This window comes from Ambystoma mexicanum, chromosome 2q (genome assembly GCF_040938575.1).
Source record: "Ambystoma mexicanum isolate Mex_15411 chromosome 2q, UKY_AmexF1_1, whole genome shotgun sequence".
NCBI classification, from domain to species: domain Eukaryota; kingdom Metazoa; phylum Chordata; class Amphibia; order Caudata; family Ambystomatidae; genus Ambystoma; species Ambystoma mexicanum.
The window spans coordinates 497434446-497461711 of record NC_090924.1 but is presented as its reverse complement, the minus strand read 5'-3'; the positions used below and the strand labels follow the sequence as shown (position 1 = coordinate 497461711).

At 47.5% G+C, this 27266-nt stretch overlaps 1 protein-coding gene across 2 annotated transcripts in view; it reads right to left on the bottom strand.

The window, feature by feature from the left end:
- SNX8 (sorting nexin 8) overlaps positions 1 to 27266 on the bottom strand; it is a 947621-nt gene that overhangs the window by 614849 nt on the left and 305506 nt on the right. For both annotated transcript variants that reach the window (XM_069647618.1, XM_069647619.1), the window contains exon 3: positions 5899 to 6016. In XM_069647618.1, the coding sequence (XP_069503719.1) occupies positions 5899 to 6016 (118 nt within the window). The remainder of the gene's footprint in view (positions 1 to 5898; positions 6017 to 27266) is intronic.

Sequence of the window (27266 nt, the reverse complement as noted above, 5' to 3'; positions counted from 1 at the left end):
CACAGTGCCCACTTCAACCCCTTGGATTCCTGGATGGTTACGAACCCTACATGCAAATGGCTCCATAGCCATGGCAAAGATCAGAGGTGACAGCGGACACCCCTGTCCTGTGCCTTTCTGAATGGGGCTACTCCCTGTAAGTTTCCCATTAACCATTAACCGTGTGGATGGGTATGTAAAATTGGCCATTACCATGCGAGTGAAGACAGGTCCACATCCACATTTTTCAAGGGTTAGCTGTAGAAAAGCCCAGTGTAGGCCATCAAAGGCTCTGGAAGCATCCAGAGCCTCCACCGAAAAAATCTGACCCATCCACCGTCCCCAGTCTATCGTATCTATGGCTCTGCGAATATTGTCGTATGTGTGCGCCCCTTCACAAAGCCTGCCTGAGCGGAGTTGATTATCTCCGGGAGTACCACTGCTAATCTCCGGGTCAGTACCATGGAATACATCTTTGCATCCCCGTTTAATAAGGAGATCGGGGGATAACTGGCACAATCCGTTGGATCCCTGTCTGGTTTCAACAGTAGTACCGTAGCTGCTGGGAAACTCGCCCCGTGTCCATAATGAAGTTAAATATGTTTTTTTAGAGTGCCTATTAAGATGGTCCTGAATGTTTTATAATATGCATTGCTTAACCCATCTGGGCCCAGGGTTTTGTGTCCTTTTAGTGCCCCCTATTGCCTCCCCCACTTCCTCCTCTTTTATCGGAGCTTCCAACTTTTGCCTGTCTGCCTCATTAATTTGCGGTAACACTATCCGGTTTAAAAAATGCAACCTGTGCCTCCCCCTCTAGGTTTTCCCTTTTCAGATTGTTGGCGTAGAATGACAACATCGCCTCTTCCATTTCCTTCTGCCTCCTCACTAAATCCCCGTCTCCATTACGAAGTTGGGTTATACGGTTCCGGAGTTTCTGGTGCCTCAGTTTAGCAGCAAGGAATCGGTTAGCTTTACCCCCATGTATATAGTAAAATTGTTTTGTTTGCACCAGAAGGCGTGCTGCATCATCTGCTAAGTGGGTTTCTAAGATCACCCTGGCCCTTTTTAATTCCCGCCACGCCTTCTGTGAGCCCCTGTCTTTGTATTCCACCTCTGCCTTGTGTATATTGGCCTCCATGTTATGTCTCACCCTCTCCCGACTCTTAATATAGTTTGATGTTTGCGCAATAAACTCCCCCCGTACTACCGCTTTGCTGGCATCCCAGATAGTCGACCAGTCAACCCCCGGTGTCATATTTTCCCAGAAATAGTTCTCTAAGGTTTGCTCTATGCCTATCCGAACCGTTAGGTCTCTCAATATTACCCCATTGTTCTATTTTCAGGAGTACCGGAGCGTGGTCTGATAGGCATCGCACTCCAATTTCTAAGCCTGTAACCTGTGGGACCACTGTTTCTGAGATAAGTACCATATCGATACAGGAATAACCCCTGTGTACTGCTGAATAGTGGGTATATGTTCTATCTCATGGGTGAAAGAATCGCCATGTTTCCAGCAGGTGTAGTTCCCTTAGACATTTGGCCAGGGCTTGTCTGAATGTGTGATCGTTGGAGGTGGCTGGGAGGGTTTTATCCATTGCTGCATCCATCATCCCGTTAAAATCGCCTGAAATTAGAATTTTCCCTATTCCTCATTGTGCAATTTTGGGTAATAGGCTCAGTAGGAAGTGGTCCTGTTTCACATTAGGGGCATACATTGAAATCAACGTAACCAGTTGGCCCATCAGTCCCCCCCCCCAGTATCAAATAGCGGCCTTCCGGGTCTTTTTTAATAAATCGTTTCTCAAAACTGATACCTTTTGCTAATAAGATGCCCACTCCCAGCTTTTTAGTCCCACTGGAGGCCAGATACTGTGTAGGGAAGGCTCTATGTCTCAACCTCTGTTCTTCCTCTGGGAGTAAGTGTGTCTCCTGCAGCCATACCACTGAGGCGTGCATCTCTCTCAACCTAGTTAACATAGATTTCCGCTTGATTGGGGAATTAAATTGCCCCTGGACATTTAACGAAACAAATGTTAACCCAGTCATTATTGTACTTTAGCCATTGTACCTTTTCACCCAAAAAAGAAAAAAAACTCCCCCCCCGCCCCCAAACATTTGAATTAAAACTTCCCAATAACATTCTCACTAATGTATTCACAGTAGGTCACCGGGTTCTTTACTCACCCAGGAAGTTTGGGATTCGGTCTCTTCTCTTCCCCCCCCCCCCCGTTTCTGCCACCTGACGGCTAGTACGATTGCTTCTTGTGCACCCAACTTAGTTTGGGATTACGTTCCAGATGTAGGTGTCACCCTTCTCTCTGTCGTCCCCATTTTTCAATTTTGAAGTGACTGTCCGGGACCTCCAGGTGCTTAGCAGTTGTTCAGGTGGGGTCTGTGGGTTTAGGTTCCTTATTAAGCCCCCGTGGTCGAGGACGTCCTAGCCTCCATTGGCCCCTTCCCGATCCACCTTCTATCTCCTCGTTCCGGGATGGAGATCCTTCCTTGTCGGTGAAGTTGCCTCCTTTGTCCTCCTGCATGAGATCTGCCATATCCTCCTCTTTGGAGACGGTGAACCTCTGGCCTTTCCACTCGAAACGAAGGCATGTCGGGTGTCCCCACCGGTATCGCACATCCCTGGCTCTCAACCAGTCTGACTACCCTCAGTCTTTTCCTCCTGGCGAGTGTAGTTTGGGCTAGCTCTTGAAACAGCTGAATTGATGCGGAACGGAATCGGATAGGTTCCTTCTTAAGAGTAGCCCGCATAATGTCCTCTTTCAGTTGATACAGGTGTATCCAGGTTAGCACACCGGAAGTCAGATTCTTGTTAAGTTGATATGCAGAGTAGATCCTGTGCATCCGATCTAGCACGATTTCTTTGTTCTCTTCTGTGTCCAGGATGTGTCGATACAGATCCATCACATATTGTTGTAAGTCAGAGTCCATTACCGACTTCGGAATTCCACAAATTCGAATATTATTTCGCCTGGACCCGTTTTCGGCATCTTCCTGTTTATTCTGCACACGTTCCATTTGTTGTTACAGCTCATGCACTCTGTTTGCCAAGATGTCATGTTCATGGCTTTGTTCCGTTACCACTGTTTCAACCTCATTGATCCTTTTTTCGACCGCTAAGGGTCCTTTACTGAGATCAGATATGGACTTGGCTAGGTTATTTGCACTATCTTTAATGTCTTTAAGCTCCTGCAGCATTTCTAGTAGATCTGACATTCGAACAGGTGGGTCTTCGAGGTTTCCCGACCCATCCGGAGGGGGGGTATGTACCTGGGCCATCCCCTGCACCTGATTGCGTTTCTGAGTGGCTGCTATCGGCAGCAGGGCCTGGATATCGCCAGTGCCCTGGCCTTTAGCTTTCGTTGCTTGTTTGGACAAATTGGTCGATGTGTGATGTTCTTGCTTGTCGTTCTAGATTAGGTCTGATGAGCCAGGATCGATGTTGCTCGCCATTGTTGCCCCCAGATGGGAATCCCCTAAGTGGTGGAATGTGGAAAACCCATGTAGGACCAGGTGTAATCCTTTATCTATGTTATGTTTGTGCTGTGGACTGAGGTTTATTCTGCACTTTTGGGTTTAGCCTCAAGAGATCCGCCCTTCCTCTTCCTTCACCCCTTTTTGGGTTGTGTGCCTCAGTTTGCTGTACAGTGGGAGTATATATTCCTTTCTTCTCCGTATTGCCCCTGCCACCTGTTCCTGTTTATGTCTAGCTGTTTATGGTCTGCTTCATTGGGTGGACCAGCCTCATGCAAACCCCATTACAGATAAGTGGAGGGGCAAAGCAATTCAGTGGACATCCAAGCCTAGCACTTTGGCTGCTGTTGCGTTCCCTAGTCCCCTGGTGCTGCTCCCAAAACGTCTTGATGTGCCGTTAGGGGTTGTTCTCTCCACTTCATTGGCACCTTGGAGATTAGTTTATATCTGCTTCGCGCTGCGTTGGCACCCGGCCGCCACTACGCACCTCAGGCAGCGTTGTCTATCGTTCTTGGTCTCCCGCAGGGTGCTAGCTGCTTTATTTCATGCCAGTGCCCAGCCTTTTAATAATCACCCTATATTATGCTGGGTGGGCGAGTTCTGTACCAGGGTCACATGAAACCCCCAAACAGATGTCGCGCAGCCTGGCTACTGTTCTCCTCGTCACTCCGTTTTTAGCTTCCCTCCCCCATCACTCTGAGCGTTCCCCAGTTAGGGCTGCCCCTCCAGTCCAGATAGAAAGGAAACCCGCGTGCTCCCGAAGACGAAGGGAGGCTTCACTCCCAAGTGTCCATGGGTATGTCAGTTGGCAGCCGATGCCCCAGGCCCCCCCTGCAGCACCCAGCCGCTCGGGCCGTTGCGCGCCTCTGTGGTGTCTGTTCTCCTCTACCAGTTTTCGGTCCCGAGAGGACCAGCTGTTTAATTTGTCCGGGGCACTGCAGTTACAACCGCCACCCCACTGGACGCCAACACCCCCGCAGCCTCTTTACCCTTTCCCGGATTGGGAACTCTCCTCTGGGTTCGATGGCACGTGGACAGATCGCAGGGATGCAGGCACAATGCAGAACCTCCGTCTCCAGTGCGACATTAAAGTTTCACGCTCTGGTCCAAGCGGATCAAGGTAGAGTGTCTCTGGCGCCCCTGAAGGCTCGCTTGGCCAGATTTGCTTTGCGCCAAAGCCCTCATTTCCAGATTATTGCAGAGCCGCAGGCACCACAGGGAGGACACCCAGTCCCGTCTGCCATCTTGTCCACAGGCTTCCAATTTTAAAAATTCACTTTACACCGTCATGTGGGCTCCAATGTTCACCAAAGTCACGTCAAGAATAATGCACCTTGTACATACCTTACTAAAATTAGCAATGTAAAAACCAGAAGATTTTATTCTGCAACTTCGCCAGGAACAATTACCTACCATGTCCCGTTTGGGTGCACGTGCCCAAAACCCACTCCATGCAGGATCTGTAAAATGGACATAGAAACCTCAATGCACCTACTTACTGTGTGGCAAAGATTGACGGAAGTATATAGAAAAGGCTATGTGGAGTACCTGGGCATGGATAACCTGGAGAGATCTCAGACATAGGCCTATATTTATTCTGGGGAAAATCCAGTTGTGAACTTTAGAGTGCATTATGTGTGGCTGCATTTGTTACAGATTATTCACAACTCATGAATTATGCCTTAATCGGTCTGAAGGAAAAGATCTGAGCATTTGATGGGGGATACCTCACAATGGGAATGAATGCAGAGTTCTTGTAAGGATATTAATATCATGGGCTATTTATATTACTTAAACTTTTATTCTATAATGAATATCAGACAACTGTTTTTTTTTCTTTATATATAACTGATTTTGTGACTATTATTGTGAAATGAAATATACTGGATTGGTGTAATGATTGATTGCCACAAATACATGTATTTTAACAATTGTTTTGATATGAAGGAATGTTGTAAATGTGTATTAAATTTGTATGTGTTAAAAAGTTTCAATTTGTAACCAAAATAACAAAAAAAGAATTAAAAGGCACTCTAATAAAATATAATTGATGAATTGCGTGTTTGTTTTGATTTTTTTCTGACAGCATGTAATAGATAAGGGACAGGAGACCCGTCCAAGGACGGCTCTGCCTGAGTCAGGGGCCACATACACCAATTCCCGAGAGCCCACAGAGCACAAGGGGCATGCAATTTGGCAAGTGTATATGCACAGCTGTCACAGGTCACATGTTCTACTGCCCCCTCTCTAAAATAAACCCATCCTCTAGGTGATGCTAGGGGAAGGTGGAGAGGAGTTTGTTTTCATGGCATTGTTTGATCCTTTAAACCCATTATGGTCAAACAAGAAGGTCCCCTTTAAATAATACAAGTATAACTGATTAGGACGGTCGTGATAAAATATAAGAAATGCTGCTGCAAAGGCCAGCTTTACCTCCCAGCACTCTCTTTGGTGGAAGTGAAGGAACCATGCGGTACGGAAACTTCTGCAGAAGTAAATCCTGGAACACCACAAAATCATTGTACCGTCTGAACACTGTAGACTTGAAACGCTGCAACAGAGGAAAAAAAGGAAGAGATGTGAGAGAAGAAAAGACAGCATAAGTCCCAAGGTTTGGAAAAGCATTGTACCATTTTCTCAGAAAGGCTTGGGGTCGCACAGATGCTTTTCTGCATGTCAGAAATATAAGAATAGTTATCTGTCACAAACAAAATTAGATTAGGCTAGGTTTTGCTGGGCAGAAGCTAATGCCAACGTTCATGCTGCAGGAACCAGATAAAAGTATACACATCCTTCCCAGAAAACAATGCCTGTCATGACCTATGATCTAAATTGCTGAGAATCGCAAATGACAAAACAATGAACAAACTACCATTTTTTGTATTGTGCAATAAAACAAAAATCAGTTAGACTTCGAGCAAGCAGAATCTCTACGGGCAGGTGGGAAGCAAATAATAAGTATGCTTTTACTGCATTAAAGTGCAGGTGTCTGATATTAATGCAACGTAATGCCTTCCGCCCTTGCTTTGTGCTCTGAACTAGAGGGTGCAATCCCAAGACATCACCGAACCCACCTATTCATGACAACGTAGCATTTAAATGTTGTTAAAATTATTAAACCAAAGGTCCTTCCCAAAGGCCCATTGTCTCAGGACAAAAGATATTACTGTTGAGTTGCAAGCAAAAGATGTAACAAATGGGGAAAGACCCAAAGCACTCCATTTGCAATTTGGAAACAGTAGGTCCATCTAATAGGGGATCAACTTTCTATGGGGACATCTGAAGTAAAGGCTCAACAATTAAATTGATACATAAATTAGGAGCTTTTTCTACTGCCTCAGCCACCACGTCTAACAGTGCAGAGGGTTCACTTTAAAATAGCATTTTGTACCCCTGCCGCAAGTATCCAGACCATGGTCTGTCAGAACAAAGAAGGGGAAGGTAAATACTACAGAGGAAATATGTCAGAAGCATTTGAACTATTTGTGCAGTTAAGAAAGAAAATGAAGAATAGGGTACAGTTTGTGATAGTTTGCATGGATGTGCAATCAGCTAGGCACTATCAGGGCACAGTGCTGACCAGAACCAGGCAATCAGCTTAATGATTCTGTGAAAGAGTGCACTCCCATGTTGGCAGCTTCCAGTACTAACAAATTACTCAAATTAGTCAATCAGAGGTTGCATAATGTGCTTGAGATGTGCTCAAGCCACCTTTGAGGCAAGGTGGTTTGTAGGTGTTATCTATACCTGAAAGACTCCACAAAAATGCTGGTGCGATTGTCCTTCCGATTGTCTGAAGAGAGCCCAAGGTAAATGATGAGTACACACAGGGGAAGAAAAATGAGGTGTTTGGGCCATTTCTCAGAATACCATACTTGCATGGCCATTACAGAGACCGATGGGGGCAGGTGGGGTTTGGGGGGTTAAGTGTAATATTCTGATAATATATTTTAAGACACTGAGAGCATAGACTCTACACAGGACAACATTCCCGCATGGGGGAGCTGCCAATGTTAGATTATCTCACCAGACAAAGATATGACAGTTCTTGCTTGTATAGCACTTCATGCAACACTAAGTGTTAGAACTGATTTTATATACCCAGTCCTGCTGGACAGATGTAAAGCAGGCCAACCTAGTATTGTGACGGGGACAGCTCTGGCAGCTGTAGCCAAACCAGTTCAAGGTAACAAGGCGAATGGTCCAAGCTAAGTCTTAAGAGGCAGTGAGCTTGTTAGGGGTCCACAATGAGCACTCACACAGTGAAACCGTAAAGGAACCCACTTAGACAAACAGGTACAAAAACACTTGACTTATGGCCAAATAACAGTGAAAAATGACTACTAACAGGTAATACTATCACACAACACAAATAATAGATGCATAGACACAATCACTTGAGTAGGGCAAAATGCATATCAACCCCCTGAAAAGGAAGGTACAGATTAGTATAAGCACTACAGGTCAACAGATTTACAATCCTAGATTCAGAAGTCCATCCATAAGATGTATGGCCCAAAAGTTCAGCAAAGTTACATTCAGACTTGTGAAGCTGAAAAAAATGAAGGTGGGGTCTCTGGTGTCTAATGAACAGTTACACGTGTCAGGGGACAAGTTAATCTAACAAATGTGTTCACAACATTCGGAGTGCTTGTGTGAACAAGCAATGGCAAAGCCAAACAATTACAAAAGTTCTATAAAAACTTAGGGAGTTAGGGGTTCAGGGTTCAGGTTAAGTATCGCTACAACTCACCCCCCATATTCGGATTCTTCATAGAACTTGGCAGGCCTGCTGAAGAGGGTTCAAGGTTCCTTTTCCCACCATCAGCCTCAGCCCTTGAGACCCAGGGGTTGCAGGTGTTAGCAGTACACCGGTTGAAAACTGCAAAAGAACTCAATACAGAACCCCTCCCCGGACAGGAATAGACGCAGGTAAGCAGTTTCTGACTACGCCCACCGATGCATGGCGACGCAAAGGGTCCCCTTGATGCTAGGACCACGTAATTATGCTGAGATAAGTCTTATAGGACAATCTGAAGATCCCTCAAGTTCCAGGCCTCAACACGCATGGAAGTCTAAACTCAGAGCTTGTCAGCCACTGGGCGGGCCAGGATCACTTGCAAAGGCTCTCCCTTGTAGGACTCCTAGCTGACATAGAGAATGGATGTTCCCTTCACTCCAAGGGTCGCAGCTCCTTCGCAGGACTGCTGGAGATCTTCCACAAGACAGGAATCTACCAGGACACCAGCAGAAGTTGGTTGCCAGGCCTTCTTCCAATGGGTCTCTGTTCTCCTTGTGGGTCTTGCAGCTGGGCAGGATACTTTGCTTCCAGGATCTCTCTAGAGTGGGTGCAAGGGTCCTCTTATCTCAAAAGCCAGGTAAGAGCTGAATCTCCCACTAGCCAATGACCGATATGGCCCACACACACACACAGCCCAGCAGTGGGTCCAATCAGGACCACTGGCTGCAAAATTCATGCATACAATTCACACACTAAAAACAGTTTATGGAATGGGACCAGACAGCTCTAGCCCACTTCCTGGCAGCAAACACCCATAGCCCTACAGTAGCCCGCCAAAAGCCTCTGCTTTCCCAGGCACTAAGTCCATATAAGGATTTTCCTGGACTCACAAGCCAGGAAGAAGGGTGAAAGACAAGATGGCCAAAGGACAAGCAAAAAACCCTGTGGCATGGCCATTATTGACCACTAGCCAAATATGCTAAGGCTAAAACGAAATACCCCAGAAAACAGCAAAAAGTAAATGCTGCCACCAGCTTGTCCATTTAGCACACCTAGAGTATCCAAAATTCCTCAGAGTGTTAGTCTAGGGAAAAAACAAAACGTCTGCCCCATCGTACTGCACTGTAAGATGCATTGTACAATGATAACAAGTTACCAAAGTGATAAGTTACTAAAAGTTGTAACAAAGTAACTAGACTAATGGAAAGAATGTTTCCCAGTCCTGACAGCTGTGATGAACCTGAAGGTGTCTCACCCGCTAGTCCCCAGGGATCTGTCACCCAGGCAACCAGGACACAGCCATCGCTTTTGGATCCAGTTCCTAGGAGCGGACCAGTGCGGGAGGATCACCTGGATGAGGGGTCTTCGGGGAGTGGAAGTGGGACACCTGAGGGTGAGACGCAGTATCCCCTTCCCTGTAACACCTTTTCCCCATCCTACCAGGTAGGATACCTAGGAAATCAACCCCAGCCCCCTGCGCCCCGTTTCCTGACATGAACACGTCCTTAAGGACAGTTCACCGTGAGCGACAACGGACTAACCCCAGAGACCTATACCAGACATATCCCACAGCTATGATCAGGCAATTATGGATCATTACACACACCTGATTTGCATCACACTTCCCCACATGGATAAAGGGCGGAGCATGAAAGCAGACTGAGCGAGGCAAAAAACACACAAGGAAACAGCAGTTCCAAGGTGGCAGTTTAATACAAGGAAAAAGACGCCGAGACCATAGAGGATTACACAGAGGGAAGTAACCTTGACCTGTAAAGACCGTTACTTTCGTGAGCCTTGGAAAGTAAGAAACTGAAGACCAGGAACTAAGGCTGATCCAACACTAATACATCTCCTCTCCTCCAACTATATGCATTGACATTAATGCGTTGCTATTCTTTACAACACACCTCCAGTCCTAGAATCTTAGCTCACCACCAACCGCTGCCTGTTAACACCACCATCACATTTCATCACAGCCACTGTCTCTTTACTTCACCACTCGCCATTACTCAATAATACTGTTACCATCCCTCACCACCTTAATGAGAGATGAAAACCTCGCCCCTCCTTTGCTTAGGGTCTGGGGCTGCTGACCTTTCTGACCCAGACAATGATATGACGTCGAGTCCTTGCGGGCAGCAGCAAAGTTAATGCCATATACCCCATGCAGACATCTCATGAATCCATCTTTCCAGTCTGCCCACTTGACATTTGGCTCACCTGGATTCACCAAAAATAATGCAGAACAAGGTATATTTATGTTTCAATGAGCTTTGTTTAACCTTAGTTTAACCAGCGAACACCATCTAGGTTTCACCGCAAAGTACTGGTAAGCATCCCCACTGGTATCATCAAAATTGCCTTGAAGTTTCTTTTTTTGAGTGTTTTTAACCTTGTAGAATGCAGCAATTTGCAATTCTTTTGGCATGCCTGACCTCAAAATGGTGGTGGCACATGCAGAACGTTGCTATATCTTCCAACTTGCCTGCCCTTAAAATGGCATCCTTGAAGTCTTGCAGGACTTCCTCCGTATTGGTATGGTAGTCAGCTGATCGTCCCTTGCTTTAACGCTGCATTGGGAACGCTTACACTCTCAGCGCAGTGCCTTAAGTGGAAGGGCTCACTTGGCGCTGGGCTGTCCTTCAAATTCAAGCACTCTAGGATATGGAACGATGTCCCTCCTCCCATACGCTCAAAGTATTCTTTGGGTGGGACAGAACTGTAGCGCTCCTGGGCACTTCTGGCTTCTATCTTGAAGCTTGTAGAACTCCTGGCCCATGAGCCGGCACACTGCCTGCTGCTCGCTGCTATGCCACTCAACTCTCCTGCACGGCCTATGACTGGATGGGGCTGCTGTTAATGCTGCACACTCTTTGCTGTCACCAGTATTATCCTTGTCGCCAGTATAATGTTAATTAATCCACTGACAACAGTAAGTTTGTGAAACTTATTTATTCCAGATAAATCCTCAGCAGCCCCGGATTCTTGCCTATCCACAACAGTCCCCTTTCAAATATAAACATTCTTCCCAGATTCATATGTGGTCACCAGCCCAGTTGTGTTCTAGAGCTTCCAGAACAATGCACAACTACAAGCTGCATAACATTAGTTATCATGAAGCATTATAAAGTCTACAATTGTAATTGCCATGGACCCTGTAACTATGTACAAGACTATAACACTACTGTCCTTGGCTCCTACAACAAAGCAGCGTCAGAAAAGACAGCACAGCCGGTGAATCGGAGAGACTGATGGCAAAACAGCTTGTGTTTCGAACCAAGGTTGCAAGAGGCAACATTGTATAAAGTGTGTGAAGCGTTTGTGATGAGTGACGTAAATACAATTGGAAGCCAAAGGAAGTAGTTGAATTTTATATAATTGAAGTTTGAGAGGCCAACAAAAGATACCATACACAGAGTGGTCCGGCACAATGTGGGTGCTCATTCGAATGTCTCTATTAAGTATCCAACTGATGCTGAGTGTGAGAGAAAGAAATATTGAGATCGAAGTGGTCATGCAATGGTTCAAGCTAAACCCTGTGCACATTCGAAAGTCTTCGATAGTTTAATGTGCATCGCAATTGGCCGAGCCCGGGTGAGGGAGACTAACTGAAAGAAAGGAAGGCATCTGAGCCTGGCAGAGGGGGATCCAGGGTGAACCAGAAGTCACCTGAAAAATAATTCTCTGAACCTTGTTTTGAAAAGGATCAGAGCCCGGAAGAGGGAGATCCAACGTTGAATTTTAGTTTTGAAAAGGATCTGAGCTCGACTGAGGGGGATCCAGGGTGAATACCCAAGTTGAATACTGGTGAAAAGGAAATTACGTTTCAGTTTTGTTTTTAGTACAGCAGGCCGTCTGCGTCAAGAGACTAGCAAACAGAGGGTCCTGAATTGGGAAAATGGAACTGTATCCTCATGCAGCAGAAACCAGAGTGTCTACTTAGCTCAAGTGACCCAACTTGTCCCATGCTGAAACCGTGCGGAAGAGAGGCCAACAGCCCAAGCATCCTTAAATATTATTTTGTGAACACTTCTTTCTTTCATGAACTGTCACGCTCACCTGGTCTCCACGGGGGCGTAGCACGTAGTCGTATGACCGGTATCTGTACTGGCGTAGTTTTGATAGTATGATGGTGTCCTCTCCCCTGTTATCTCCCCAGGAGGCGTTAGCCTGCAATGTTGAAACAAGATGTCAGCTAATGAGTGGGTTGGATTGGTCCCACTTCCTGCAACCTCCTAATGCCCGACTCCTCTCCTGTTCACCTTCGAGTTTGGTGAGGTTGGCTCTCCGTCTTGCTTGACCTTCAGCAGGGGCGCAGTAGGCTCAGTCTTTCTGTGGGCACAGTTACTTCACTGTTCCGGAGTGTCTGTTGCTGTGTTTCGGGAATGCTTGGATTAATCAGTTAAGTCTCTATCCCAATGACAGCTTGGTATAGATGCTCAAAGTCTTATTGTTCCAAGGTTTAAACGGGTTTTGTCTTGCTTGCAGACGGAGTTTCGTGCGGAGGGTTAGAAGAGGAATTGACTCTCCTAGGATGCTGAACTGGTTGCCTCCAGGTGAGTATTAGCGCGGAGGAGTGTCGCTGGATGGCTGAACAATAGTGTGTTTTTTTGTATTGTGCGCGACTAACCTGCTGTTTTCTGTTCCCTTTTTGCAGGCGCGGCCCCAAGATGAAGAATGGAAGAAACGCTTCGAAGTTCCGGAGGGATGCAGAATCCCGGGTGAGTATTGGAAGCCTGCGCAGAAGTCCTTTCCCAACAGGGGTGGCGGTCAGATGACCAGCAGGAGACGAGACTGATGGACGGAAATGCAGGTAAGGCCTTTGTCGCTGTAGTAACACCTGTTTTTCTCCTTTTCTTCTTCCAGGCACCAATGGATGGAACTCTCAGACAGCGTGGCTTTCAAACTCAGGAACAGAGCAGACAAGGTGAGCATTACGCTGCAGGAGTGCAGAATAACACAAAGTGTGTTCTGCCTGCAGGGTGTGGCTTAAATAGCCTTGCAAGTAGTTCCAGGTAAAGTAGTCCCTTTACCACACCCTGCCTCAGGAAAAGTAGTCCCTCTGCCACACCCTGGATATACACAAGGCTCAGCCTCACTAGGCAGATTAAGTGGTTCCATAAGTTCAGCCCATTTCATGAGCCTGGCGCCAACGGCGCCAGGACTGAATCGATGAGGCTCTGGGGCACCTCCTTGGGGCCAGACAAGTCCTTCTGGTTGACAGGGACTGGGGTGGGCTCAACAGTTCCAGGGGTTTCGGAGCATGCACCATGACATGAACATTATCCCACATTATTTGTAAATTAATTCTAAGTATTGGCAATAGATTTTTTTTTAGTATAGGCTAGTATAGGCCCTTTTATTTTGACAAGACTCCACTAGGACTGCATTATTATTTAATGGTCGTAGCATGCTCCCATCTGTAGATTTAGGTTTAGATAGGCGTTCATCACACCCTTGCACAAGTTCAAAAAACACCCTTAAACTGTAGTCACTTGTGTCTGTCTTACTGTTTATACCATGCCTTCCCTGCCTTCCTTACACAGCCTGAAGGACATGTCAGTTTCCTCATGACATAAATTAGCAAAAGCCAGTGCACTGCACTGCAAAAAGAGCAGTCCATAGAAATGGAAAGAAATGTGCTGTAAAGAGAAATCTTTCCTAACAGTAAGGCCATCTCACATCGCTGAGGGTGATGAGCACAGAGCAAGTATATGAGGGTGCAGACATACCGAGACGCTGACCCCCTGTGCTGTTTGGGTCGGGTCCCATGAGAGTCAGTGCAGTGGGAAGCCAGGCTAAAGAGAGCCATCCCATGATCCCCACAAAGAGTGCTCGTTACCTCCGGCCGTTACGGGAACGCCGGAGTATCCACGGGGCAGGCTGAAGACCCCTGAAGGCGGAACAGTGCAGAATGGTTCGCATAGACCGGAAAGACAAGCGCCTGCACCAGTGAGTTTCATTGACAGAGTGGTCTTGCAAGCGAACGCAAGTAAATGACATTGTTGAACACATTCGCAACAGAAAAAGGAACTCTCACGCGAACAGCAACTTAATAGCACCGCATTGTTAAACAGTTTTGCTGTAGAAAGACAGCTTGCCAGCAAACCATTCCTTTACAATAAGACTGAACCTTCGATGCCGGCATTGTTGGGAACTAAAGGTAAGTAAAGAGGTGTATGCTTATTCCGTAAAAGCTAGGAGAATATTGTGTTGTCTAAGGAGAGGCTGTGAGAGTAATGTGCAAGTTACAAACGGGTAAAATATGAAATCACATTGCCACATATATGAGAGTTTTAAAGCAATTTAACTGACATTTTAGATGCTACAAAAGTGTTATTGAAAGTGGAACATACATTTGCAAGAGCCATTCTTAAACTGTGTGAAACGAGCATTGGCAAGAGCCTAACCAAAGGTTGGCAAGAGCCATACAAATGTATGACGTTGCAATAAATGAGAAGTGGCCAAGCAATGGTAAAGACGAAACAAGTAAGGTGTATTGGTTGCATGACCTAATCCTTCAGCACCTTTCCAATGGACCTAACCTAAAAGCCTTTGCGTCCTTCCGCTCTGTGATTCTCTAGTGAGCTACGTTTGTTTCGCCTGGCAGTTCATCAGACGGAACGTAAAGTGAGTACCCGCTATGATAAACTCTTAAAAGATGCTTTGAATAAACAGCCTGTTTTGTATCACAAAGTTCTTAAAGGTGCTAAACTTGCGCTTACTTTACAACTGCTATTAAGTCTGCAGTAAATATGCCTAAGAAACTCTTTCAAATGGTTAAAGTCTTATCAAACCCTAGGACAGTTTCTATAGGCCCAGTGTCTCAGACTGTGTGAAGCTGTCTCATATTATTAGGAATAAAATGGAAAAGATTAGGGGTAGCATTGCAAACTCTTTCATTGGTGCTTCGAATTCTGTTAACACCAACCTGCTGCTCCAGAATAATGCTGATCATCCGGTTTTTACTTACAATCAGTCCACTGGCTGTTCATAGATCAACCGTATCGTAGCACTTCTGAAATCCGCATCACCACTTGATATTCCCCTGCATTTTTTTTTAAGTCTGCAACCAAGAGTATTAGTGACATAACAGTAGAAGCGATCAATTCTTGCTTGCTCTTGGTCAGAATGCAGCAGTTATGAAAAATTCAAAACATATAAAAGCTTTGGTGATTCCATTATTGAAAAATCCTTCCCTAGATGTGTTGACGTTTTGTAACTATCGGCCTATCCCCTTACTTCCCTCCTTTATGAAAGTTATGGAGGCGGTCTTTACTCCTCAATTGAGATCTTTTATGGAAGACCATAATATTTTAAATCCTTGTCAAAAGGACTTTGTGAGAAACCTGAAGGCATTTCCACACCTACTCCTCTTGGATCTTCCTCAGGTGGGCAACGAAAGGCAAATGCTTTTGGATCCTGCCCCTGGGAGTGGAGATGCGATGTAGGATCACCTGGGTGGAAGGTCCTTTGGGAGTGGGGCGAGAATGTCTTTAGGCGAGGCATGGTATCCTCATTCCATTGTGATAACAAATCATACCCTCCCCCTACCTTCATAAGTTGTTGCCAGTTCTTACCTTGCATTTCCCCTCAGTCACATCACTCTAGTACTGGGACGAGGAAGAGGCGACTAGGAGTTGTGCACACTAAATTAAGCGTTACTCACTGGAGTTACAAACGTACTTCAAGTCCATAGTCCCCTTTCCTCCATCCTGTATGGGCGTCCCTCGCGAGGGAGGGGAATGGAACCTCTTTTCCACAAGAAAATTACATTTCCCCTTTAAATTTACTGGTGCGCAGGGGCGCGGGTTCCCTTAACCCATGCCCACCAGCACCACACCTCAGTCCACTTTTTACGTGTCGGCTGTATTACTCTTTAACAACCTCACTGGTCTTATTATATGGGGATGGATGGTGGAACGTATGGAGAAAAGGGGACTATGGACTAAGCGTATGTTAGTCACTCCGGTGAGTAACACTTAATTACTCTTACATCCCGTCCCCTTTCTTCCATCCTGTATGGGCAATTACAACTGACAACACCCTTGCAAGGAGGGCCTGACCTCTTAGGCAAATAGATTAGGAAGCACCGCTTGGCCGAACGCTGCATTAGCCTTGGCACTGGTATCCAAGCAGTAGTGCTTCCAAAAAGCCAAAGTAGTGGACCACCTTGCCCCCCTACTGATCACCTGCCAGGTAACATGGCACTGGAACACGACTGCTGTCGCCTTGGCTCGTAGAGCATGCACATGCATACCCTGCGGCAGGTCCTTGCGCTGTACCTTGTATGCCTCCTGGATCCCCGCCATCATCCACCACGTTATGGATGCCTTGGAGGCCTGCTACCCAGGCCTAGAGCCTCCAAATGTTACAGATCGAGCGTCAGTCTTGCGGATGCTTTTCGTTCTGTCAAGGTAGAATTTCAACGCCCTCCTAACATCTAGGCAGTCGAGTGTCTTTTCAGCATCCTCCTTGGGGAACGGGAAGAATGAGGGGAGCACAATCTACTTGTTGATATGGAAGGAAGATAGCACCTTTTTTTAAAAACAATTTTTATTATTTTTATTCCAAACAACAACCAACAAAAACAAACAAACTTAACAGTGCATGTCTCAGTTATCCAGCATCAGACACAAAGTTGCAGGTGGTCACTGTTTTCCCATTACCCTCCCCCCCTTAACTCGAGCTTATTCACCCGCTTTTCCAGCTTCAGTTTCTGCTGAGGGTTTTTCCTCATCTGTATTTATCGAGGAGTTCTGATCGTTCGGGCAGCCTTGGGTGGACCCTTGCAGAGTAGCTACCAGGTGTCTCCAGGCCATTAGGGTTTCGGTTTCATCCTCACCTCCCCTGCTGGCTGCCTCATACCATGTCACTGTTTCGGCCTCTGCCCATTTCCATAATACGTGCCACCATACCTCTAATATAGGTCTGTGGCTTGCCTTTCAGCCCATGGCGATTCTGCGCTTGGCCAGTATGTAGGCCAGGTCTTTCAGTTTACTCACATGTCCCAGGTTGCGAGGTCTTACAAAGCCCCCCCATCATACAAGCCCATACAGATTCCACATCTAGCTTAATTTCTTTCTCGGCTAGCTGGTGCATGATTTCACTCCAGAATTTACTAATCTCTGGGCATGTCCAGAACATATGCACCATCCCCGTGTTCACCTCCCCACATTGTCCGAGGGGTCATATATGCCCTATGAGTTATTTATAGTTGGATTTGTTGCAGCCTCGCATTTCTAGATACTTTATGATATCTATGGGCTCTTTCCCATAACCCGTCATGCATGGGCTCCCCCACTTCATCTTCCCAGTCTTGTCTCAACTGTGTCACTTCCTTGCCCACCCTAGACATCAGAAGTTCATAGATTTGAGAGACTTCATGTCCACCTTCCGAGACATCGTAGATTGTCTCTATAACTTCATCAGGCTGATTAGTCAACATCTCTTCTGGCCACGTTTCCTTCACCTTCTGCACCACTCTGGTACAGGTGATATATTGCCCTGGGTGTAGACCAGTTTCTTCTGCTATCGCCTCAAATTTAGTTACTTCCCCTTCTTTCCATAGGTCTCCCAATGTGGCTATGCCCACCAGTTCCCAGTGCTTACGGATAGTCTTCTTTAATTGCTCTTCTACACCCAGCAATGCCATTAGTGGCGTCTGCGAGGAACATGGGGTCGGGTTATCTATAGCTCGGCAAGCTCTACGCCACATCACCCATCCTAGTTTCAACAGCCTAGGTTGCGCTCTCTCACCTCTCACTTCTGATTTGCAATTTCCATAAGGCTATCCTGTTCCTGGTGTTGTCCATATAAAGCCTCTACCATAGGCTTTGTAATTTGCCGAAGAAGCGCTTGGGTATCGCATAATGGATGTTCACGAAAAAGTAATAGCCTGGGCAGCGCGACCATCTTCATTAGTGCCACATTCCCCATCATGGCCAGGGGGAGTTTTGCCCAGAATTTTATGCTATTCTCCAAGTATGTTATTGCCCTCTCCGTATTATATGTGTGTTCGTCCTCCACTCTCTGATAAATATCAACCCCCAGGTATCTAAAGGACCTAGTCTCCCAGGGTATCTGCAGTACTGGTAAATTCTCTTGTGGGGTCCCTCTGCATCTACCCAATGGGAACAGGCTTGATTTCATGGGGTAGACTGCAATCCCAGAGAGCGATGCAAACCACTCTATTACTTCTAGGTTGTACTGTAGGTTTTATTCCGGATATCTCAGATATAGCAGTATGTCGTCGGCATACAGTGATATCAGATGCAGTCCTCCCTTCATATAAATCCCCACCGTTTCATATTGTCTCAAATATATTGCAAGAGGTTCCAATGCGAGGATATACAGCATTGGAGACCAGGGGCACCTTGTCTGGTGCCTCTGCTGAGCTCCCATTTGTCTGAAATGTTCGCTCCCATCTTAACCCTGGCCAGTGGAGAGCTATACAGAAATGTAACCTATTTTAAGTACCCAGGCCCTATTCCATATTCTTTAAAGGCCGCCATCAGCCAGGTCCATTTGACTGAGTCATAGGCCTTCACTGCATCTAGTGACGCAATTGCTAGGTCTTGTAGATCTCCTTCCGATTGCTCGATGACGTGGTGAAGCCGCCTAAGATTGTCAGGTATGCTTCTATGTGGCACGTATCCTGTCTGGTCGGGGTGTATGAGTTTGCCTATAACCTGTCTCAGTCTGTTTGCTAGCGCCGCTGTAAGAATCTTGCTGTCTTGATTTAGCATGGATAGTGGTTTGTATGACCCGCAATCCGTGCTAGTTTGTTGGGTTTAAGGAGCGGATGATGATTGCCTCTCTGAGGGTTTCTGGCAGCCTCCCTCTCTCCCATGCTTCGTTTAGCATATCCAGCAAAGGGAGGGGGGGGGCTCTAGTGCCTCCGACCCGTGCATCTTCTAAAACTCTCTAGGGAGTCCGTGAGCCCCTGGGACCTTCCCGGTAGGTAGTTGCTTAACTACTGCTTCCAGTTCCTCCAACGTGATCGGGGCATCTAGGTTTTCTGTCTTCTGTGCTCAACTTTGGCAAACCTATATCCTCCAGCGTTTCCACGATCTCACTCCATTCCCCTCTTGCTGTGTCTCCATACAACTGTTGGTAAAACTCGAGAAACCCTGTATTCACTCCCTCTTGGGTATCTAATATCTGGCCGTTCTTCACCTTTATTGCCTTTATGGTTTGTCTAGGTGCCTCCCTTTTTAATAACCATGCCAACAATCTCCCAGGTTTGTCTCCGGACGCATGTTGCTTTTCCGTATATTTCTTATAATTTAGGTTACTTAGCCTCTCCAAGTGTGCCTCACACTCCCGCTGTAGCGTACTTATGGTTTCGGCCGTCTCCGGGAAGTTGTCCACCTTATTTGTAATTGCCTCTAGATGCCTCTCAGCTTCCTGTAGTTCTCCGATTATTCCGCCCTGGAGCCATTTGGATTTTGATATGGCCGCTCCTCTCACCACCACCTTAAACGCCTCCCACAGAGTGCCAGCCGAATCTACACTTTGTGTTTTTTTCAAAATATTCCAGAATGTCCTCTCTCTGGTTTTCCCTACACACTGCATCTTTTTTACGCCTCAGCTCTGAGTCGCCATGTGGGGATCTTAGCTCTGGGAGGTAGGTATTGCCAGGTTAACATCAGTGGGGAATGGTCCGAGAGGACCCTCGCTTTGTGCTCAATTTCTCCAGTTATCTCTGTGGAGACAAACATGTAATCCAGTCTAGTGTGCAAGTTTTGTGGAGCCGCATAGTGTGAGTAATGTCTATCTTGTGGGTGGCGCAACTTCCAGATATCTTCTAGTTGAAATTCACCCATTAGGTTCTTCAAAGCTTTGGCAGCCAGGGTGGGTTTGCTTTGTTTCCCATCCGATCTGTCCATCCCCAGGTCTAGCGTGCAATTGAACTCACCCCCGCCCCAACCATATGACTATCCCTCCCTAGTACGGGCTGACTTTACCATATAATGTCTTGAAATAGGCCACAGTATTTTGGTTGGGGGCATATGTGTTGATTATACACACCTCTGTTTTCAATCAATCCCTTTATCACCACCATCCTCCCATTCGGGTCCTCTGTGGACCCTACTAGCTGAAAGGGTACATGCGGAGTGATCCAGGTGATTACTCCCCTGGCGTATGCGGAGTATGTTGCCCCAATAGTAGTGCCCTTCCATTTTCCCTGTATTACCTCTTGTTCGTCTTTCGTAAAATGGGTTTCCTGTAGTAGAACTATGTCAATTTTCTGCCTCCTCAAATGCATCATTATCTTGGTACTCTTCAAGTAGCTGTTAAGCCCTCTGATATTCCGAGTCACTATCTTAAGGTCTCCCATTGTCAGCCGTACTCTTTCCCATCTCTATCCCTCCTTGTCATTCGTGTTGCACGCCATAACGTGTGGGTATAAGCTTGTTTCCCTATTACTACCACTACAAACCCCCCCAACTCTCCGCCCTCCCGCCTCCTCTCCCATCCCCAAATGTTGCCCAGCTGGGGTATGAGTTTGGGTTCTCTCTCCCTTCAGCTTTAATGCCTCATCAGCTTTGCACGTCATTGTCCATCATCCCATGTCTGTAATCAAGTCCCATTGTCACAGTTCATACGGCACCTTAGCATCCGGAACCATTTTCTCGTTACTCTGTGCCGCTCTTCTTCTGTTTCTCTGATTCCACCGGGCAATTCTGTGCGTCTAGCCATTCTGTCGCATCCTCCGATGTCTAAAAAAATATTGCTCGATTCCTGTGAAACACCTTCAGCTTAGCAGGGTACATTAACATGTATTTGCAGTTGGCTTCACGCAGTCTCCTTTTAACCGTTCCAAATTTTAGTCGTCTCCTTTGCACCTGGAGTGTATAGTCTGGGTATGCGGTGACAAATGCAGACACCCTTTGTATAGTGCCTCCTTTGCGGAAATGTTCCAGGATCCTTTCTCTGTCTCAATAATTTAATATCATAGCGATGATGGGTCTCGGTGGAGCTCCGGGGGGGCGGATCTCCTTGTCAGCACCCTGTGCGCTCTCTCCACTGCAAATCCTTGAATGAGTGTCCCCCCCCTTCATCTCTTGTAGCAGCATGTCCTGTCTCAATAGGTTGACGTCCACCTGTACTGCGTCGATTTTACCCTCCAATGATTCCTGGAGTGTGGTCATGGTAGCCTCCAGGTCTGCTATGGCCTCTAGAATTTGCTGGTCGCCACATGCTGGAGACGGGTCTCCCTGTGCATTCCTCTCTTTGTTCTTGGCCCCCTCCATCGTTTGTGGTGTCTTTGCAAAGTCCTCCATTGTGGCTTGTTTCCCCTTTGTCTTTGGTGGTTTGGCTGCCATTGTCCTATATCCCAGCGTTACAGTTCGAGACAGTTGAGGTCTGGGTATGTTGAGCCTACCCCCCTGTGCCCAATGTTAGATTTTTGTCAGGGGGCTACCGCTATGCTGACTGAGGTCACAGTGCCCTTCGCTGGGTGTAGGCTTCCACTTCCCCGGTGGGGCTGTGGTTTCCCTCCGGTCCATCTTGCAGTGTGCTTACCGTGGTGTCTGTTTCTCAAAGGTTCTGCCCTGTGTGTTGTACTGCTTGGGGGCCCTTTTCAGCAGCAGTGCAGCTGGGTTAAGTAATGTGGTCGGACCCTTGCCTTGGTGTTGTGGGGGGTTCACAGCTGTCTCCTCGGGTCAGTGATTATTTGCCTTGAATCCATGCGCTCCATGTGCCATAGGCTTGAGTGGCCTCTCAGAGCGCCATATCTCATGCTGGGAATCTGTGCCGTTAGTTTGTCCTTAGGCTGTCTTCTTGGTACACTGTATCCATTTTCAACAGGTCATTCTGCTTGGATCATTTGATCCCACGCACAGTCCGTGGCCACGTGTCAGATCGCATGCAGTAATTGTAACTTGAGGCTTCCAGTGCCTCAATGGGTGCCTCTGCAACAACGTTTCAGCCGCCTTGGTTTCACCGCTGCTTACGCTCCTCCACTTGGCCCCCTTTGCCTGCTCGGGGCTGTGCGCTGAGGCTCCGCCCACTTTTCACAGGCCCCCGCCGACACCCTCCGCTATCAGGGGCCCGTTCCGGTGCACTTTCTTTCCCCTCATGCGCGGTGCGCAATGTTCAATTGTGTACAGCGCGGGGACCCCGGTTGCCGCGGCGGCCGTCTCTGCTATCTGCTCATCGGAGGTCCGCAGCCGCAACGGACTCTAGCACACAGCTTGCATGCAGGTGTCAGTAGGATTTTTCTCTCCGTCCGTTCGACGGATATATCTCTTTACTTGCTCCGTGTTCCTTTGTTCGAAACATGAAGCCGGCCGCCATTTTGTTTTCAGTGTCTTTGTTAGTCTCTGTTGCGGTTTCTGCTACAGTTGCCGTACTCCGCTTCCAATCTTCTCTGGGACAGTTCCAGTGACTCAAGTGACTCAAGCTACATTTCTTTCTTCTTGAGGTGCAGGATCATAGACGGATCTGCGGGAGCCTGCAGAGTAGGCGTCCTAGCTCATGGCTGCTTAGCCACGCCCCCCCCAGCCCCTCAAGGAAGATACCACCTTTGGGAGAAACTTGGAGTGCGTGTGGAGCACAACCTTGTCTTTGTGAAATCCAGTGTGCAGCTTCGAGGCGACTAACGCAAGATAGGTTAAGAATGATAAGTCTGTTACGCTCACCTGGTCTCTGCGGGGACGTTGCGACACGGTTGCAGCCCTTCCTGGAAGTGGATCAACCTTATCAGGCTTCTTCCCCTGCACATATGCTGCTGGCTGCGACAGCTGATGACACTGCTCCTGTTGCTTAATGATGAGCTCTCCGTCCTGCTTCTCACTGCAGGGGCGCTCTTAATGCAACGAGTTCCTTCACTGGCTCATTGTACGTGGCTGCCCAGACCAGCTGTGGCTAATCTTTCTGATGGTATCTTTTGGCTTTTAAGTATTGTGATGTTGATTCTTGATTATTGTCCGTATCTGTGAAACCTGATTGTATGGAGAAGCCTGGTTTGTTATCATTATGCAATTATTACCCATTGTTACAGAATCATTACCCATTTAGGGATCTAGTTATCCATCATTCATTCTGATTAGTAGTGACATTAGACTATACACATTATTCTGCCACTTTGTATGCATTAGCAATTTGCTATAGAATGAGGCCTGTTATATTTGAAGTGCCATGTAGAGACACATGTTATATTTGTAGAGATATGTTGTTATGTATTATGTATGCATTGAGGGTGAACTTAGAAAATGCATGAAGTCCCCATTATAGATAGCGCTTGGGTTTGCGAGAGAAAGAGTAAACGCTAGACAGAGCATGAAAGCTGGCTCTGAAGCCATTCAGAAGCTGTTCGTTCCGCGGAGAAGTTATGAGTTACAGTGTACAAAGTATGCGTAAACAGTTGCTTGGCAGACAGATAACACGACTTTTGGTCCGAGTGGAGAAGGCAAGGGAGGCCTTATCAGACTGGCTGGTGCTTCGCAGACAGAGAGAAGGTGAGGGCAGGCAGCACCATGAAGAGAGAGGGAGAGCTTTTGCACGGAGAGACATGCAGAAGGAGAGAGGTATTTGAATGGAGAAATATGAGGAGATGGTGTTTTGTACCGCAGGCAGACAGAAGATATGGTATAGATAAGTAGAAAATGTCATGATGACCATAACACACAGTGATTGAAAAGTACAAGACGTGCATCACAGACTTTTGGGCACTGCTCACATTTCTGCTGACAGACAGAAGGAGAGGCATTTCAGCTAGAGAGACATGTAACCATGGATAAGAATGTGTCATTGAACAGTATAATGAGAGGTGAGGCTCTGAGATTTGAGTGGCTGTTCTCTGCTGGTCTGCTCTGAGGAGAGAGGGAGTTGGTAGTTCGAGATGGCACACCGACACTCAGATCGAGAGATGACTTGGAGAGGCGTTTGAGAGGGATTGGATGTACTTAGGGAAGCGGTTTTAGGTGCAGCAGAGCTGATGAAATCGATTCAGCAGGGATCTGGCAGAGAGAGGCCCGGCCCTGACTGACTGGCTGATTGCAGAAGTTAGTTGGAGATGAGAGACAGAGTAACACAGAGAAAAAGGGGAGTATTGCTGAATAAGACACGTGCATAGGGAATTAGAACAGACACTCACACAGAGCTTTGGCTGACATGATAGATGGGGTAATCAGACAGGGTTTGTCTTAGAGAGTGTGAAGTATGGTGTGGAATGGAGTTTCTATTAGATTGCTTGCACTAGAAGCCTGTAAGGCGTATAGTTATTGCATTGCACGGTAGATTTGCACCAAAAGCATAAAAGGTGCAAATTCGAGATTTGCATTATAGTAGTGTTTGCATCATGCATTGCTATGTATGAATAAAAGTGTTTCTATTGTTGATTCGATTCATGTGTTTTCTTTGTGTCTTATGTTAGTGTGTCCATAGGAGTAATTTAGGAGTAATCTAGGAGTAACAGTGCACAAAGGCCCCGAGATACAAGAGAAGGGGGGCATAGTGATCCACACCCCGCTAGGAGATTTTTCTGAGATTGACAACATGGTCGCCCACGCGGGGCTAGGTCAAAGGTAGACATGTGGCACTTTCCACATATCTTTTAATAAGGTCTATCCTCTGCTTTCTCGCAACAGATGAAATGCGGCCCTGCGGTAGTTGCCGTGCACGAAGCGAGGCCAAAATGGACGGGAATGGAGTCCACGATGCTCCGACAGATGGTGAGTGTTGATTTAAGGTTGAGCACGAAGATTTGTCAAAAGCGTGACCTTAAACGTTAGGTCTTAATGAACTCTAACCTTGTCTTCATCTTTTTCCTGTAAAGGCACCGTCTTCGGATGTATTGCCCGCCGTGCCTCGATGTCGGGTGGAGCACTGCCTTCTGGAGGTCTGGAGATAAATGAAGAATGCCAGAGACAACGATGATGCGTGCCGATGAAAACAGGTTACAAGGTGAGTGCTGAGGCGGGTAGCTGGAAACAAGGTAAGATGCGCTCAGGCAACAGTGAGCTTTACGCTGCCATCAGTGCAGAATAACGCGAAGCGTTTGTATGAAGACTGGGCGGTCTTAAATAGTCTAGCTCTGGCCACGCCCATCAGCCTTGACTCACCAGCCCCACCCTGCCACTCAAAGGATGCTGCATGTGTAATCCAGCTTCCCCTGTGACCACACCCAGATAAACGCATGTGGAGGTTCTTGCAGGAAAAGAAAGTACTTTGCAAAAAATAAAGTGCGTTAGTTTTGAATTTGTTCATGAACATGGCACCAAAGGTGCCAGGACCGAGTCCAGCTGTCCTTCCTATGTTGTACTGTCCCAATTGGACAATTAAAAGTTGTCACCCCTTGCCCTCATCCACTGATGGCATGGGGTCAGTGTTTCTGGGCCAGTGTCCATGACAAAGTCTTGGTCTAGGGTGCATGCCAACGGGTTCACCCCCTGTTCTTTAGCTGAAAAGCAGAATCATGTCCATTTACTTTTGTACTGCTTGCATGTAGCCCGACTCCTGGCATTTCGAATGATGCCAGATTGTTGCTGGAAAGCTGAAGGTGCTGGAGCGTTAGCAGTTTAGGAACCAGGCCAATAGGGCTAGCCTCTCTGGAGAGGCGTGTAGCACCGTGCCTCCCTGCTGTGCTAGTAGAGGACATTTTCAGAGGGGGAGTAGAATCTACGGCGGCAGTGACATCTGCCGCAGGTCTGAGAACCATGGCCGCGCTGGCCAGCGAGGCGCCACAAGGGTAATCATGAGATTCTTGGAGTTCCTGATCTTGCTCACAACCTTTTGCACGAGCGGTGTGGGTGGGAATGCATAAGCCCACATCCCGCCCCAAGATATTTGGAGTGCGTCCCCTAGAGAGTTGCACCTCCTTCCTCCCCAGGATGCAAATTGTTCACACGTCCGATTTTGTGCTGTCGCAAACAGGTCTGTTGGGATAAGACATGGACCAGGTGATGGGGGTCAGTGGTACCCAGTCTGTCCTACGAGTAAAACTTCTCCTTTGTTGATCGATGGGCTGACTAGCCTCCATTCCTGCCTGCAAGGCTTCCCGCCTTTGCTGCTTGGGAATGGCAGCCATTTTGTCTTGAGCTGTCGCCATTTTGTCTGCACCTGGAGCACATGTACCAATAGCCAGTGTGTTCCAGGGCTTGGCCTGCATGCTTGACTGCACCAGCTCTGCCCTGCCCTGCCCTGCACCTCAGGTGTACACCCCGACTGGCTACTAGTGCTGGCCGTGCGTGAAGGCACCCCCTCCGGTAAGGACCCGGTATTAGGGTGATGCCCCTCAGCACAGAACCCAGTGGTAGTAGAGCTCACAGGCCCCTCGACAGCAGAACCGGTAGGGTCCTAGGAAACATCGTCTGTGAGGCTGGTACCTGTGTGAGCCTCAGCGCTCCTTGAACAACTGAGGGCCAGACCAACCCCTCCCGCCAGAGGGCTTCTTTGGGAAGGAGTCACCTCTGCCGGGTGCCTTGGAGAATAATGCACCTACCTTCTGTGTCTTCCTCCGGACGCAGTCCTTGACGTTCTGGAGGAGGATTCCTGTTGAAGAGCTCCCTCCCACGCTCGAGCCAGTGCTTAAGCGACCTGGGCGTGAGGGAGTCTTACGCAGAGCATCAGTCCCAACCGTGGTCCTCACCAAGACATCGGAGACAGAGCGTGGGGATCTGCTGTAGGGAAGGAACTGTCGCACGACAGACATCTGCTAAAGCCTGTCGGGGCAGATATGCGCAGGGGACAGAGCTAGGGCACCGGTGCACAGTGTTCCCAAGTCTGAAATGGAAAAAGAAATATAAGATACTGGGGAAAGCGCATGGAATTACGAAGGAGCGCTGGTGGAGCAGTCTGTTTCAGTCGACGTGGAAAAGGGGACTGCAGCGTGGTGCTGGTGGGCGGGGTTAAGGGAGCCAGCGCTCCTGCGTCCACACGACTACATTTAAAGGGGAAATGTCTTTCTGGTGGAAAAACGGTTCCATTCCCGTCCCTCGCGAGGGATGACCATACAGGATGGAGGAAAGGGGGACGGGACCTAGGAGTACATTCAGTTACACCACTCTGGTACTGAGACAAGGAAGAGACCTGCAAACTATTGAAAGGG